We start from the raw sequence: 18,500 nt of genomic DNA on the forward strand, positions 1-18,500 counted from the left end.
TCTGGAAGCACATTTGTAAGTTCAGATAAGCAATTGAAATATGAGAAATAGTTAGCAAAACATGCAGTGTATTAAAAACGAAGTTGAAAAAATTTTGCCTGCGATTTATTCTTTTTCAGTTTCAAAGATATTTTATTCAGTTTCAATTTATATTTTCATTAGTTTCTTGAAAAGTTACGTTCATTATTATTGGCACAAGAATAATTCCAAAGACATCTAGGGATGTCATTGTATGTGTGCAAATGTGCCACATATTGCCAAAACATATTGATCGCCCCCTGGTGGCTGGATGCAGTATAGGTCATAAACCCTGCCATCTGTGCTAAAACTAAACTACACTTCAAATAATTTCTTTCCAAAGATGGTGTGATAGAAATATTTTATGTAATGGGTATTTTCAACATTAAATGTGCAGAGAAACGCAGACTAAGGATGCTCAGGTCAAAGGCCATACAAAAAGTGCTTAACAACACAGGAGAACTAACAGTCATATGACTAGCTCAGATCATTACAAACCAATCACCAGAACAAATCACAGTGAAGAAGAGTTGAGTGACATTGATTTTTACTCGACCGTATGATATAAATGTACATGTATCTTTCTATTCAGGAGACTCACTTGGTTGTTGTGGCCAGTGATCTCCCAGCCGTGAATAAAACTACTTCATTTCTACAAAGAGCAACTTAGGAGTCGTGTCAGGTATTTGCTGTGCAGATAAATACAACTGAACAAAAATGCAGCTACAGAAATGTAAAGCAAAAGTAAAATAAAACGGCATACTTTTCTTTTTATAAATAAATTAGATTAATCAAAATATAGATGAAAGTTATAAACATTATTGGAATTGTTGCATGGTAACAATAACAGACCTATATTGAGAAGAAAATGTGTGCTTTGTGTGTCTCTAAAGAGAATAAGAGAATAGACACTTGATGTCATTTAGCTTTTGGAAAAATCTGTACTGTGAAGGAAAGATTTAAAAAAAAAATTGAAAAGTAAAACTGCTACAATTTTAGTAATTTTATGATTTATCAATGCAGAATTCCAGGGTAGAAATAGTGATTTGTTTGAAAATCTGACATTTAATAAATATCATAAAGGTTCTGTATATAAAGCAATTTTAGCAGAAAGGAACACTTTTAGTTTTAATTTCTGTTATGTCATGTGACTTCAAGGAATTGTTTACTTGCGTCTATAAAAGTCTGCAGAGAACTTTCACTTCCTATCTGGAAATCAAAGAGGAGGACAGACACACTCAGGGAGACATCAACACTCAGGTTTGACTTAAAATGCTTAATTTGATAGATTTTTCACAATAAACTACTTTTTAAATTATTTATAATGAAGATTGCCAAAGCCGGCTGATAAAACGAATCATTGTCCTGTCATAGACGACTTTGTACATTGGTGTGACACAGATTTTCTGCAACTAAATGTAAAAACAGGGCATGCTCATTGATTTTTGTTTTGCACCCCAACTCCGCCCCTAAACCTACCCATCACAGGGGTTACGACCAACCAAGAGAGGTTATGGTCACATGTGGTCAGGTGTGGTCCGGATAACCGTATAGAACCAACAATTGTTTAGCAAAATTTCATGTTGATAAAAGCCTTATGATACTCTGACAAATTCTACACTCTGTGTATTGTTTTCTGTAACATTGTTATGATAATATCAGTGGCAAGGTAAAAAATGCTCTTTTTAAAATAATTACAGTCAGTAGTAAGATTTTAGTTATCCAGCCAAGTAATCTGACTGACCTTAATAATAACCATGTGGTACGGAAAGCTAACTCCACAGGGTTGCCAACCGTTCTGTATAATACGGAATCGTCCTGTATTTGACACATAAAAGTCTTGTTCCGTACTGAACTGATACGGAACAAACTTTGTTCCGTGTTTTTGAGAATCAGTGCAAATCCATGACAGACACACAGCTTCTAATATATGTCAGACTATGAACGAAGACATTTGTAGGCTATGATAAGAAAAAACAAAAAACAACGGTGCTGTTTATTAATTTCTCCCCCTGTTTGTCTATGATCAGCGTAGCGTTTTTAACATCTTGGAACATCATCAGAGAATGCCCTTTTAATTGGTCGTTTCAGTCATTGTGAGTCACGTATCGTAGCAACGATGACGACAAGTGACAACAGCGGGAAATGTAAAAATGAGACATACAGGTGTTGTATTGCTTGAATGCAGTATTTGAGTGCAATATTTTATATTTTCTTTATTAGCTGTTTTTTATGTATTATTGTTTTGCACTGGAAAGAAAGTTAACTATAATGTAAGTATAATTATATACAGATATTTGCACTACACTTCCTTAAAATGTTGTCTAATTAAATTAAAAATATAATTTTTTTGCACTGGAAAGAACATTCTAGAAGTCTAATTCTATTGAATAAGTTCGCACAAGGCTACAGAAAACGGTTGTGTTTATTTTTCTTCAAATGCAGTCTAAGCCAGTGAGTTTTGAATGTTATATGTTGTATTTGTTTAAGTTAAAAATAAAATGTATTATAAACTATACAAATCCATGGTTCATTGTTGGCAAAATGATCATGATAGCCTTTATATTTCACATCTAACGTTATGTGGTTCAGTCTTGTATATTGATTAGGCCTACTTTGCTATTCTATAAATATATAGGCCTAATAAGTTGTATTATAATATGCTATAATGTATGAAATATATTTATCTAAATGTATCAATTAGTTTTTACAATATTCACCAGAAGTCATCATTTCAGGGGTTATTTTTCAAAATTTTCTTCCGTGGGGGCATGTCACTGGATCCCCCCCCATTCCTTATTTCCATTTCAGAAATTTGGCAACCCTAGTTAGTGTCCACCCCCTCTACTCTGAGCTCAAGATTTGTTGGTGTGTGTTTTAGATTCCCTGCTGCAAAGAGTAATACTGTAGATACAGATATTCATTCCCACTACAATATCCGTTGTGCAGATGGCTTCTGTGCGTAAGATGCTATGCAATTTAATGTTAATACCACCTATCGAGGGTGAGCTCCATTAATACTTACACTTTTTTGTTCTATTTTCTATTCTACATCTATTTTGAAAAAATGTATACTGCGTTGGACTAAACTGGGAATGATCACAGCACTTGCATATTGTTGTCCTATTGTTAGTTTAATTGCTTCTATTGCTCTCCTCATTTGTAAGTTGCTTTGGATAAAAATGTCTGTAAATGTAAATTATTAATGAGTGAATGTTGACATTATAGGATATTGAACAATCAGCAGGAGTGAAGACATCCAAACCTGCCGACCATGCAGAAATGATCAAGGCACCCGAACCGTTTGACTCATCGCACAGTGACATCATGGGTAGGAACAACACAATATTCACTGCATCCAAGCATTAACCAAAAAATAATCAATAATGATCGTATAAGTACTGATATTCTGATGAATTTGAGAGATTTTTTTTTGTGTGTGATTATTCTAGATCATGCGTTTCCCAGTGTGACGGCTGTGTTATTTGGAAATTCTTCATCAGTCCAGTTTGGACATGAAAACATTCTTCTAGGAGAAAAACAGACTAATGTGGAAAATGCAGAAATGTCCAGAATTGTTCCTTTACAGAGGAAGATATCAGAACGCCACGTCTCTGTGATCAACATGACCGGTTTACATGAGGCTGAACTTTACCTGGACTGTGTGGATCATCTCATTGATCAACTAGTGAATGAAAATGAAATCCATGCCTTCATCTTTGTTGTGCGACTGGGCCAGTTAACCAATGATGATCAGATGGGTCTTGAATGGCTTCAGAAAGTGTTTGGTGACAAAGTTCTTCAGTTTGTGATCATTCTCTTCACATACGAGAGAGAAGAAGAGTGTGACACCATAAAAGATGATATGAAGAAAAACCCTGTTCTGGAGCAGCTGCTGGAGAAATGTGGAGGAAGATATCACTCCTGCAACAAGATGATGAACAACCAATCAGAGATGAGAGAACTGATGAACAAGATTGAGCTTTTGTATAATGAGAATAAACAGCAGTGTTACACACTAGAGATAAACAATACAGCATTAAGACAGATTGAAGTGCTGAAAAAGAGTGAATGTGAAAGTGGTAAGACAAAAGATTCTTCGTTGGTATTCCCCATGTTTAGTCCAGACTGTGAACTGGCATTCTGATTTTAACTGACTTTAACGAAACGTCATATAGACATTTGTAGATAGAGACAGGGTTTCATGATGTATCAGTAAGAAATGGTAATTGTTTGGAAAAAAAGGTGCTCCGTCAACCAAGGAGTGTCACTTTGAAAATGTCATATTAAAAAAGTAATAGTAATTTAAATTTATTTCAGTTGTTTTATTACAACTTATTGAAGCAGTAGTTACAAATACAGACAGTATAGTGAACAGAGTCAAAACAAATCCCAACCACCTTATATCACATCTATGGAATGATCTTATATAAATTTATGGTATACCCAGCTAAGTGGAATTAGGCGTCTACCTGGATCTAATGAAAGTATGACAGGAAAATAATACAGATATAGAACAAAATCTAAAACATTCATGTAATTTCTATTTATTTGTATTTCATAAGATAACCCTTCAATCAATAAAGAAACAAAGGAGCACACCGCAACAGAGACAAGAGACCCACACAAGGTAAGAGCTGGTTTACAGTATGTGCACATTTATTAGCTGACAGCTAATTTCACTTAAATGGCCATGAATATTACCTATTAATGGTCATTTAAGTGAAATTACTGAACTTAAATATACGAGCTTGATAAAAATTATCATTCTAGAAGAAAATTTCAGATGGCACTTAGAGGCTTTTGCATCTGATCTCCTCATATATATATATATATATATATATATATATATATATATATATATATATATATACAGATGGTACTCGATCAGAATGCGTTTTGGGAAATGCATTTCTGCTCTTGACCACTTTAACCATAGATTTACACATGTAACGGACTGGACGTATCACATCTCGTTTTCGCGAGTAGCAAACAACTGTGCCATGTGGAGATTACCAAAATAAAAAAATACTATCCATAAGATGCAGTACTTAAATGTAGTACTTAAAACCAATGTAAGCATTTGCTGTTTAGAACAAATTCAAACAGAACAGTAGCCTAAGTGTCTACTTTTTCATGGACTGTGCTTTATAATGCAGTAGCTACTAATACCCCATATTTCAAAAAACAATTCTTAATATTTATTATGATATTTTCTCCTTGTAATGAAATAAATCTATAGAAATGTGAATTATATAAAAACTGTACGTAATTTTAATGGTAAAAAAATGCAAAAAAATGCAACGGAAAAGACATGTTAATTGGTTAACAGTATGTACCCTTACTATATACAGTGAAAAGTTTAATAGCTCTCAATGGACATTTCGTGTAATTTTACAGTAAAATACTGTTAAATTAAAGGGTTTTGGAAGTACACTGTAAAAAAAAAAGAAACATACCGTTGCATTTTCCGTACCTTACTGTAAAAAATACGGTAGCAATTTTTATGTTTTACGGCAATGAAAATAAATTTACAGCAAAAACTGGAAGCTGTGGTTGCCAATACTTTACCGTGAAAAATATGGTTGAAATATTTATGTTTTAAGGCCTTGAACTAAAGTTTACGTTAAAAAAACTGGCAGCTGGTTTCAAGCGCTTTACCGTAATAAATACGGTAGTAATATTTTAGGTTTTAAGGAGCTAAAGTTTACAGTAAAAAACTGGCAGCTGTGGTTGCCAGTAATATACCGTAAAAGATACGGTGGTATATATTTTAGGTTTTACGGCATGGAACTTCAATTTATGGTAACTCTCACGGTATCCTGAGACCCCGGCCTGGATATGTGCCCAAGGTTCCTACCTCTCCCTTGAAACAGGACCAGGTGGTGAACATGCACGCGCTGCCCGGGAGGAGGCAGACCCAGCTCTGGCTTTTCTCTGTCCCTTCCGCTCCTTGCGGTTATAACTGGACAGAGTGTAAAGCCTCAGGACCTCAGAACAGCTCTTGTCTGTTACGGAAACCAGCAGAAGGGAAGGCTGTTTCCAAGTTGAGGTTGGCCCACTGAATAAGTGGTTTCCATCATCTTGGTTTATATTTCCAAGTTGCACCATGTCCCCTGGGTGGTGAGCCCCTGCAAACAGAAAGTGTAGCTCCTTCCTGGGTGTTGACACACGGTACCTCGCTGACAGATGTTTTTAGAGCTGCGGGCTAGGCGACACCAACACATTAGCTAGAAAAATAGCATATGTGTCGATCCTGTGCTTCCCGTGGACTCCTTTTACATGAAGCCAGTTTCACTGTAAGCCTGGTTCGAAGTGTCAGCTTGCTGCGCCATTTCCCTCCAATGGACTGGATGTGTGCGCCATTTTTGCTCCAGTAGAGTTCCTCTTTAGCCAAACCCTGTTGAGTTCCTCCACACACTTCGGCAACTGACGTGGCGGAGTGTTCGATGCCAGGCCTAACACTCATGCACTTGTGGAACCTGTGCTAGGCTGGGCCCATATGTTGTGATCCCAATGGCAATCCCATATGTGTATTCTTCCATGGTACAGCTCCCTGTGGCGAGCCCATGTCCTCCCTTGGCAGAGCCTGCTCTGCCATCACTGACCGGTTGCGTCTTCCCCCTGTTATAGGCTGGAGCCACCTCAGTGACATTTCATATGTTGTACTGCCTGGTAAATCGCCTAGTCCATATGTGTTATTCCCCACATGTTACCTCCCTACGGGTAGGATGTGGCTTCCACAGCGCATTCCTTCCAACAAAAGGATAACGCTTTCCCAGTGGTCTTGTGGAGCAGCATTGGGAAGTCATTGGGAAGCATTGGCCTAAGCCCTGTCCTATCTCCGCTTCAATAATGAGGCGCATCAGCAGGATCAGGAGGCTTTTGTCTAGGCACTGGAAGGTGGCAGCACTAGTGGCATTTTAATAGGGATCCCAATCAGTCGACTATGTTGAATGTGAGCGACTGAAAGGGAACGTCTCGGTTATGTATGTAACCCTCATTCCCTGAAGGAGGGAATGGAGACCTAGTCCCATTGCCACTATTACTGGACCACCACTCTGTTCAGCTCCACAGAGAAAAACAACTAGTGCGTGCATCCACTTCCGTATTTATACGCTGCGGGTGGAGCGTGTGATGCTATTGCCAGCAGCCATATCACCCTGTAGCCCAAGAATGGTTGCCCACTGAAGCTAAGCAGGGCTGAGCCTGGTTAGTACCTGGATGGGAGACCTGGGAAAAAAACAGGTTGCTGCTGGAAGAGGTGTTAGAGAGGCCAGCAAGGGGCACTCACCCTGTGGTCTGTGTTGGTCCTAATGCCCCAGTATAGTGACGGGGACACTATACTGCCAAAAGAGCTCCGTCCTTCGGATGAGACGTTAAACCGAGGTCCTGACTCTCTGTGGTCATTAAAAATCCCAGGATGTCCTTCGAAAAAGAGTAGGAGTGTAACCCCGGCATCCTGGCCAAATTTGCCCCTTGGCCTCTGTCTATCATGGCCTCCTAATCATCCTCATATACTGATTGGCTTCATCACTGTCTCCTCTCCACCAGTAAGCTGGTGTGTGGTGGGCGTTTTGGCGCAATATGGCTGCCGTCGCATCATCCAAATGGATGCTGCACAATGGTGGTGGTTGAGGAGATCCCCCCTTCTATGTAAAGCGCTTTGAGGTCTCAGAAAAAGCGCTTTATAAAATGTAACAAATTATTATTATTATTATTATTAATATTATTCACGCACACCAATGTGCATTGGCACATTTTAACAATACTCGAAGATGACAGGCTGTTTCGAATGCGCATGCGTCGCGTCTGAGCGCGTTGTTGTCTTTGGAGCTCCATCGATTGATTTATAATTCTTGATTTCTCTTTAAACTCACTTACAACGAACATTTTCTACTTTTCCTCACCTCATAGTTATAACGCGGATTGTTGAGCAGACGCGTCTCAAGCCTTGTGATCCAACGCTGGATACTCTTATAGGTTACGTCCGTGGATCACGGCTGAACGCGTCTTCTCCGCACTCATTTAAGTTACAAACAAACATTTTTCACCTATCGTGCGTCTACTCTACACCCGTACCACTGAAAAGACGGATTATATCCAAGACTTAAGCCATAAATTAGTATTAATATTGATAGCACCACTGGTAGCGTCGTTGCTAACTTAACTTACTGTCCATCTGTTAAAATGGCGAATATATCAAATGTAAGTAGTCTACCTTTTGGTGCAGGTGAGGACACATTTGAGCTGCACGCGGTGCAGTCTGAGCTGGAAGCTGTTGAGAAACAGATCCACGACCTTTTAGTAAGAAAAGCCGAGCTGATAGACCGGCGTTTGGCTCTCGAAACATCGCGCGCCGAGGCACACAAATCAGAGATTAATGTTACTAACCCGCTGACTCCGACCTCGTCTACTCCGTGCGTTCCTCAACATCGGTCCCGAACGTCGAGGTCGCGATCAGCCATGGTCTCGTTCACTCCGGCTCCAACATGCCATCACGAAGCCTGGATTTTTCCGCAGCGGAAGTCGCGAGTCAGGTCTAGACCAAGAAAACTCTCTCCGACCCTCCCGGTTTTCGAGATATCCACACAAAACCGCTTCTCCCCTCTTCGCGAAACAGAACGCGATGCTGTGATCATCGGCGATTCCATCGTTCGACACGTACACGTTACGTTAAATAAAAGTAAGGTGCATAGTCACTGCTTTCCTGGTGCTCGTGTTTCCGAAGTCGCTGCTCACGTTCCCGAGATTCTGAACGAGCGCGTCGGAACCGTTGTCCTGCACGCGGGAGGGGCCGACATCAGACTGCGCCAGACGGAAGTTTTGAAGAAAGACTTCAGGAATCTGATCGATACGGTACGCAGCACATCGCCTGATATAACGATTATTGTGTCAGGACCGCTTCCCACGTACCGACTAGGTCATGAAAAGTTTAGTAGATTATTTGCGCTTAATGAATGGTTAATGTCATGGTGCAATGAGCGGAAACTTCTCTTTGTAAATAATTGGAATCTGTTTTGGGAGCGTCCTAGGCTTTACCGTGCTGATGGCTTACACCCAAACAGATTCGGATCGGATCTTCTGTCAGATAACATCTCCAAAATGTTAAATACCTTTTGACTAGTAAACAAAAGTCCAAATCATAGTCTCTGCTGCACCAATTTAACTGATATAAATAGTGTAGAACATTGCATAGAAACTGTGTCTATTCCTCGTTTAGTGAGATCAAATCATAAATCTACTGCAGGATCTAGAAAAAATCTAATTGTTATTAAACCAGAAAATGTTGCTATTGGTAATCAAAAACAATTTTTAAAGCTAGGTCTTTTAAACATTAGATCACTCACACCTAAGGCAGTTATTGTAAATGAAATAGTCACAGATAATAGCTTCGATGTACTTTGCCTTACTGAAACCTGGCTTAAACCAAATGATTATTTCGGTTTAAATGAGTCTACTCCTCCTGGATACTTCTATAAGCATGAGCCCCGTCTGAATGGTCGTGGCGGCGGTGTTGCAACAATCTATAGAGATTTTCTCAATGTTACTCAGAAAACGGGTTATAAGTTTATTTCATTTGAAGTACTTGTACTAAATGTTACGCTCTTAGATGATAGAAAAACATCCCTATTATCTCTAGCCTTGGCTACCGTATATAGACCGCCTGGGCCTTACGCTGATTTCCTAAAAGAGTTTGCAGATTTTCTCTCAGACCTATTAGTTAACTTCGATAAAGCATTAATTGTTGGAGACTTTAATATCCATGTAGATAATCAAAATGATGCGTTAGGGGCTGCGTTTACTGATTTATTAAACTCCTTTGGGGTCAAGCAAAACATTACCGGACCGACTCATCGATTTAATCATACACTCGATTTAATTATATCACATGGAACCGATCCAACCGATATAGATATCATTCCACAAAGTGACGATGTCACTGACCATTACATGGTAACTTGCATATTACGTACTCCTGTAATATATCATGCTGCGCCGCGTTATCGATTAGGCAGAACAATCCTTCCATCCACCATAGATAATTTTTCAAACAGCTTATCGGATCTGTCTCAGCTGCTCAGTGAACCTAAACAAACAGATGAACTTGAGGAATTAACTAGCACTATGAGCACCATTCTCTCTGGATCATTGGATATTGTTGCGCCCATTAGATTAAAAAAGGTCAGAGAGAAAAGTAAAGCACCATGGTACAACAGTACTACTCGTGTTCTAAAGAGAGAAACCCGTAATTTAGAGCGTAAATGGAAACAAACCAACTTAGAGGTCTTTAGAATCGCATGGAAAGACAGTATGTCACGTTATAAAAAGGCCCTAAAAGCGGCCAGGGCTGAGCATCTACGCAAACTAATAGAAAACAACCATAACAATCCTAAGTTCTTATTTAACACCGTGGCGAGACTAACAAATAAACAGATGTCTCCTGAACAAAGTATTCCATTACAGTTTAGTAGTAATGATTTCATGAAGTTCTTCACTGAGAAAATAGAAAACATCAGAACCACAATTGTAAACGTTCAATCCTCAATCGCGCCTTATAATTCAGCCTCAATTATGACCGCTACCATTTTGTTTATTTAAATGGAGAAAAATCTATCATAACTCCAGTAAACTATGGAGTGCCGCAGGGATCTGTGTTAGGCCCTCTATTATTCTCAATATATATGCTGCCACTTGGAAATATTATAAGGAAACATGGAATTAGTTTCCATTGTTATGCTGATGACACTCAAATCTATATTTCATCACGGCCAGATGAAAACGCTAAATTATCCAAATTGACAGAGTGTGTTAAAGATATAAAAGATTGGATGACGCATAATTTTCTTTTATTAAATCCAGACAAGACAGAGGTACTACTTATCGGTTCAAAAAACCACCCACAAAACCTCTCACAATACAACTTTAACATAGTAGGATGTCCTGTTACTTCATCCTCTACAGTAAAAGACCTGGGTGTTATATTAGACTGCAACCTGTCTTTTGAAAATCATATTTCATATGTTACAAGAACAGCCTTTTTCCACCTTAGAAACATTGCTAAGCTACGTAATATGCTATCAGTTTCTGACGCAGAAAAGTTAGTTCATGCATTCATGACCTCGAGACTAGATTACTGTAATGCGTTATTAGCCGGTTGTCCTGCATCCTTAATAAACAAGCTACAGTTAGTCCAAAATGCCGCCGCTAGAGTTCTAACTAGATCAAGAAAATATGATCATATAACACCGATTTTATCATCCCTACATTGGTTACCTATAAAGTCCCGTATTAATTACAAGGTATTGCTACTGACTTATAAAGCCCTAAACGGCTTAGCTCCAGTCTATTTAACCGATCTTCTATCGCCCTATAATCCATCGCGCTCTTTAAGATCACTAAATTCGAGGCTTTTGGTCATACCTAGGATATCCAGATCCACCAAAGGAGGGAGAGCATTTTCACATTTAGCACCAAAACTCTGGAATAGTCTTCCGGATACTGTTCGTTGCTCAGACTCACTCTCCCAGTTTAAAACTAGATTAAAGACGCATCTCTTCAGCCAGGCATTCATATAATACTTTTAATCCTACAGTTAAATCCGACCTCTAGTTCATAAACGCCAGAGGAGAACTGGCCCCCGACTGAGCCCGGGTTCTCCCAAGGTTTTTTTTTCTCCATTAGGTCACCTGATGGAGTTTTTCGGTTCCTTGCCACTGTTGCCTTTGGCTTGCTCAGTTGGGGATATTTGGGGATATTTAATTGAATTAATCAATCAACGATACTATTGATCAGCATTACCGAACGTAGACGTTCCACTAGAAACAAACATTGATGTATTGTTCTAATTTATTACTGTGAAGCTGCTTTGATACAACCTGTGTTGTGAAAAGCGCTATATAAATAAACTTGACTTGACTTGACTTGACAGGCTGCATAAGCGTGATCCCAATTAGTCAACACGTCGACAACATCTCCGTTCCCTCCGAGGGTTACATACCTAACCGAGACGTTCCTCAACATATAGAGCCTTTAGAAAGTTTAAAACAATTTATATTATATTTTTATATGTGACTGTTTTTTTGTTGTTGTTTTTTCAGAAATGTTTAGTAGTGGAAAAACAACAACCATGCAACCTAACAATCTCAAAATTTTCTACAAATCAATCCTGCATGAAAAGTTTGTTAAGTGTTCACAATATGAATTAACTGTTACACTTGTTCTAATTAAGGAATAATAATAATAAAAGTAACAAAATTGATAAAGAAATAAAAATAACAAAGTACTGTAACAACAGTATTTTCTTTCACAGGGAACTACAGAAGAGCTTAAAAAACACAGAGAGAAACCAGAAAAAGAAATGCTTGACAGATTGAATCTTAAAGGCAGGAATGATCATAAGCTGAGAGCTGCAGACATTCTTCAGTTAACTGAACATTCATTACAGTCCCATGAATCTTGTGCTGAAGAGGAGCTGATTCAGACGTTTATACAAAAACTACTGATGATGGACTACAGAGCAAGATATATTCATGTTAATAAGGCCAATGAATGGGATCAAATACAACAAAGAGATAATGACTCAAAATATGAGGGTGACATTTTTGAAGAAATGTTTTTGTCTAATGAAGGATCAAATCATTCTGAGCGAATTCACCCGATGGATGTTCAGATGGCTGCATTTCATTGTGCTGATGGTTTCCTGAAGCAGCTGATGGTCACTAAACTGTCCCAGTGTCAGTATGCTCTGCCTCTGCTTGTTCCTGATCCATTCACAAAACAGATTGAGTTTCCTCTCTGGACATTCAGACAAATCAACAAGAGCTGGAAGATGAGAAACACCAACAATGAGATCTTCAGTCAGACTCATCCGATCTACAAGGCACAAACTCCAATGGTGTCTTTCTTCAGGTTTGGCTCTGTGTCTTCATCCAAGTCTCATCTGATAAACAGTCTTATCAATGAGAAACACAACACGTTCTTCCACAGGAACTGCCCAGGCAGCAGCAGAACCAGAGTCCTGATGGATGGAGTGGTGGAGATCGCCTGGTTCTGCCCCTCTGGGAAAAACACGGATAAATTCACGAACTGTGTTGCGTTCTGTAATCTACACGGTGATGCAGGAGACCATGAGAAACAGCTGCAGATCCTCACTGAAATGGCCTCAGTCAATGTTGTTCTTCTACCACAACTTCAGAGGAATGACACGAGCTTAATAAAAGTTCAAAAACTCTACAAGGACTCAAAGCCACTTATTTGTCTTTTTACTGAGGATGTTTCAACTCTCATTGAGACACGGAAAGGAAAATACAAGATTGGTCTGAAAGACAGAAATCAATCGGATGTATCTGAAGAACTCAGAAGAGCTATAAATATTTGTCTCTCATCTTCAGAATCATCTTCTACTTTCAAACTTGAAGATTTGTCCAAACACTCAGACATCAGAGTAGATGAGGAAGATGATGATGACTGCAGGAGAGGAAGAGAAGCAGCACAGCAGATGATGAGTTTACTGGAGAAGAAAGATCTGACAGAAATCAAAGACTCATTTCTGCCCTGTCAGGGGAAACTGTGGCATCAGTGGAGTCAGAAGAACAAAGAACTTCATCGACCTAAAGCAGATGAGATTGAAAAGGAAATAAGTAAAAAACAGGCAGAAATGAAGCAAATTCGCCAACAACAGCATAAGTATGACATCAGCAAGTTTATGAAGCGTTTTATTGAAGAAATGAACTCAGATGCTGCAAATAAGAACATATTTTTTCTAAAATGGCTCAGAATCCTCCTTGAGGAATATACATCAGCTGACCTTTCTAAGCTGCATCACAAATATGATGAAACATGGTCAAAGGTCTTAAAACTGAAAGAGAACAATGATAATTCTGAACAACTTAAAGATGAACAAACTGACCTTGAGAGAATATCTGAGGAACTTCAAGCAGCAACCTTTGGTTTGGAGCACATCATGAGGGAGATCGGTCAGATCTATGAATCATGTTCATCCGAGGAGAAGAACAAGAAAGATATGCAGTTTCACTTCTCTTCTCTCCCAAGTTTTGCAGCAGAGATGATGATCTCTGGATTTCCACTGGAGCTGATGGATGGAGATGCTGCTCATGTTCCTGTGATCTGGATTTCTGCTGTTCTAGATGAACTCATTCAGAAACTGGGAGACCAGAGAGTCTTTGTGCTGTCAGTTTTAGGGATTCAGAGCTCTGGGAAATCCACCATGCTGAATGCCATGTTTGGACTCCAGTTTGCCGTCAGTGCTGGCAGGTGCACCAGAGGAGCTTTCATGCAGCTGGTCAAAGTCTCAGACGAGATGAAAACACAGATGAACTTTGACTATATTCTGGTTGTTGATACTGAGGGTCTTCGTGCCTTAGAACTAGCTGGACGATCAATACAGCATCATGACAATGAATTGGCAACATTTGTTGTTGGTCTTGGAAATCTGACCTTGATCAACATCTTCGGAGAAAACCCATCTGAGATGCAGGACATTCTTCAGATTGTTGTTCAGGCCTTCCTGAGGATGAAGAAGGTCAGACTGAATCCCAGCTGTATGTTTGTGCATCAGAACGTTTCAGACGTGACAGCTGGAGAGAAAAACATGGAGGGAAGGAGACGACTGCAGGAGAAACTGGATGAGATGGCAAAACTTGCTGCAGAAGAGGAAGTCTGTGATGCAGAATGTTTCAGCGATGTCATTGAATTTGATATACGGAATGATGTGAAATATTTTGCTCAGCTCTGGGAGGGCAGCCCACCGATGGCACCACCAAACCCAAACTACTGTGAGAATATTCAAGAATTAAAGAAATCTATCCTTTCTCATGCTTCTAGATCAGATGGTATAGTGCTGAAAGACTTCAAAAATCGTATTAAAGATCTCTGGGAAGCTTTACTGAATGAACGTTTTGTCTTCAGCTTTAGAAATTCTCTGGAGATTTCAGCCTATAGGAAACTGGAGACAAGATACAGCAAGTGGTCCTGGAGTCTTCGTAGTGCCATGATGGAAACTGAGAACAAACTACAAAACAAAATAGAAAATGAAGCAATTAATGAGATTGAGGAAACTGATCTTCAAACAGAACTGAATGAGACAAGTGAAGAGGTGAAAAAATCAATGTTAGAATTCTTTGAGAAAGACACAGATGCTAATATACTGATTCAGTGGAAAACATCATTTGAAATCAAAATCAAAGATATCGAGGAAAACATTGTGAGAAAAACAAAGAGGAAATTAAATGAGATTCTTCAGCAGCGAGACCTGAAGAAAAAGATTGATGATAATAGGACACATCATGAAAACACTCTCTTTGAGAAGAGCAAGGAACTTGCCTTAAAACTCAAAGACAAAGCAAATGATGAAGAAACACTGAAGACAGAATTTAATTTGTTTTGGAAACAGTGTGTAAAGAAGATCATCACAGACACTCCTTTAATAAGAGACATTGACATACTCGCAGATGTGAGAGAGATCCTCAGTGACGTCTATGAAAGTGCTCCAGTAGACCACAGAAAAGAGGGAAGCGAATACAACAATATTTTTACTGTATCAAGTTATTCTGAATATGTTATTTTCAAAAGGTCCACAAAAGGTGGGATTAAAGGGGCTGTGAAGGGTGCTTGCAGAACAGTTATAGAAACATTAGGATTTTCTCAAACTCTGTCTCCAGCTGATAAAGTCCAGATAAGGTCATTAGTCTTCGATGTTGCTCTGCAGACAGACACAAAGATTCAGTCATTTAACATTTCAAAGATGGGATACAACATCAGCTGCATTCAACAGCTCATAGATTACATCAAAGCAAGAGTAATTGAACATCAGGAAGGACCAGTAAAATATGTGTTCAAGAATGAATTCTTCATGGATTTGGTTTTTTCCATCTGTAACAGAGCAAACAAATTGATAACTGACCAACACAAAATGTTCAGGGAAGCCAATGATCCTGAAATGTATGTTGAGAATAAGAGAGAAGAGTACTATAGTATTTTCCAGAAATACTGTCATGGAGCAACATCAGCTGCTATTTTTGGAGAGATCATCTGTCAGAAACTTAAAGAGCCCATTGAGCAGAGTGTCTACAAGAAGACTGCTAGAGATCTGGCAGGTGAAATGAAAACAAACTGTGAATCACTAAATGGAAACAGATCAAATCTGGAGAAACACATCCTGAAGACACTGGCAGAGAAAGAGGATTTTGACAAATACATGGATTACATTAAAAATCCCAGAGATCATTTCAAGAGTTTCATCAGAGATGAAGTCAGTCAGTACATCACTGATAAGTTCAATGTCAGTGTTTCACACAAGATGAAGGAGAACATTGAACTCCTGCAGCAGAAGATCATGAAAGCAGCACATGAATCTACTGAACATGTTCAAGTGAACAGTGGAGATGTTGGTTTGTGGTTGAAGAGTTTCACACAGCAGCTCTCAGATGTGCTGATCTTCTCTGAAAAAGACCTCAGTGGAGTTAAACATGATAATGTTGATGATTTCAAACTCCTAGAAGATGTGATAAGAAAAGAACTTACTGCTATAATGTCTGCTATCAGCAGTAACTTCAGCAAAAAGACATTTCCGGTAAAGCTGGACTATAAGTTCAGACCAGATGAGCTTCTGATTGATCACTTCTGTCAGTGCTGTTGGGTTCAGTGTCCGTTCTGTAAAGCCATCTGCACCAACACCATAGAAAACCATGATGGAGATCACAGTGTTTCATTTCATCGTGTTACTGGAATAAAAGGGTTTGCGTACAGGAATACAACAAACTTGTCTGTTAGCATCTGCACATCAGCAGTAGCAAGCAATCGATCTTTTTATCCCAGTTCATCACATGATAAAGTCCTCTGGAGAGAATACAGAAGAGCAGGAGAAGTGTATGCTAACTGGAGCATCACCCCTGATCTCTCTGAGCTGCCCTACTGGAAGTGGTTTGTGTGCAGATTCCAGAAAGATCTGGAAACGCACTACAATAAAACATTTGAGGAGAGTGGTGAGATCCCAGAGGAATGGAGAAAATACTCAAAACATGAAGCTTTGGAAAGTTTGGATAAATAAATTTAATTGAACAAAATTCAACAAGTTTCTTTGATTCACAGGACATAATATGAAATGACTTTTTGTTTCTCACATCAGTGACTCTGAAATCGCCAAATCATCAGTTCACAATATTCATCAAAGAGAAGAGTTTAAGCATTTAAAATGATCTATTCCAGTAAAGGTAGAAGTGGCACAACTTTAACCACTCACAAGGTGCATGGAAATAAACAATCCAGCAGCACTTGCAGAGAGAACTTTTAATCATATGCCAAAAAGTATAAGCATTTCGGCTTGAGAGCCTTCCTCAAGTGTTCTGTTTAAAAAGCTTGTATGTGTACCAGTAGCAATTAACTTTTGACCACATGATCCTGATCATCTTCTGCTCAGAGATGCTGCTCCGCTTCATTTCCTCCTTGCAACTGGAGATAATCTCAGTAAAAGAAACTCCCAGAGCCATCTGCTCCTGCAGCTCTTTCTGAAGCTCCTTTCGAGCTACTATCGACTGCCGGTTACAGGAAAAATCAGAGAGCTCCTTCAGCCCAGCGTCAGAGAACTACTTGGAGAAATACTCATACCTGTAGCTGCGCTTGTTCACCAAATTAACTTTTTTTTGTTTAACTTTTAACTTTACTTTAAAACAATAGAAGATGAAACAGATTACCTAATTTTTGAGAAAACGATAAAAGTTCTGCAATCAAGCATGAAGACTTTTAAATTATATTTTGAGTGTTTGTTGCAAACTGAGTGTTTAGTAGAGTGTTTAGTATTCATTTTATTGGCATCTCTCATTCTGACAATACTTATTTTAAAGTGCCCCATTATGCTTTTTCATGTAGCATACCTTCCATGTAGTGTATAATATAGCTGTTTGTGAATGTAAAATGTTTTAAAGATCAAAGTGCATGATAAATAAAGTTATTGTCTCCCAAAAGAAAAGAGCAATTCTGAACTGCTGAAACGAGTCATCAGTAATTCCAGTCTCACTTCCGCAACATTCCTACGTAGCAATGTAACAAATTTGTATAATTCCCAAATACACAGTAAAACTTAATTAATGTTCTGGTGTTGAATTTCAAGGGATTAACACGGCTAGTGTAAACAGCACCCTCTGGCTGGTGAAAAAAAAAATAGAGTTAAAGCTCAATAACACTGAGAGTATAATTAGTTCCCTGTCTATCAGTTAGTCATGTTAGATGTTACGTCAGAACTGAACTGATGAATTAGGATCTCAATCACCTTCGTGTGGTAACAGAACTAGCCAATGCACATTGGCAAGTGAGATTTGCATCACAAGACGCTCCCCCTCTTCCAGGTATATAAGGCAGCATGTGAATACTCCCATTAAGTTTCGCTTCAGAGCTGAGTGAACATTTGTCTTCACTCTGCTCTCCAACATTGTTCAGTGTGTCTACAGATCAAGAGGGAAGCA

At 38.9% G+C, this 18,500-nt stretch overlaps 1 protein-coding gene across 1 annotated transcript; it reads left to right on the forward strand.

Annotated features, from left to right (window-relative positions):
* Window positions 1–1,231: 1,231 nt before the first annotated feature.
* On the forward strand, window positions 1,232–18,019 carry LOC308697208 (interferon-induced very large GTPase 1-like). The gene is made up of 5 exons (XM_081376354.1): window positions 1,232–1,278; window positions 3,247–3,349; window positions 3,471–4,100; window positions 4,584–4,648; window positions 12,332–18,019. The coding sequence occupies exons 2-5, from the start codon at window positions 3,301–3,303 to the stop codon at window positions 17,087–17,089; spliced, it is 5,502 nt and encodes a 1,833-aa protein (XP_081232480.1). The 5' UTR covers window positions 1,232–1,278; window positions 3,247–3,300; the 3' UTR covers window positions 17,090–18,019.
* Window positions 18,020–18,500: the final 481 nt, after the last annotated feature.

The sequence above is a fragment of the Scardinius erythrophthalmus genome (genome assembly GCF_964197995.2).
Source record: "Scardinius erythrophthalmus genome assembly, chromosome: 1".
Lineage (NCBI taxonomy): Eukaryota > Metazoa > Chordata > Actinopteri > Cypriniformes > Leuciscidae > Scardinius > Scardinius erythrophthalmus.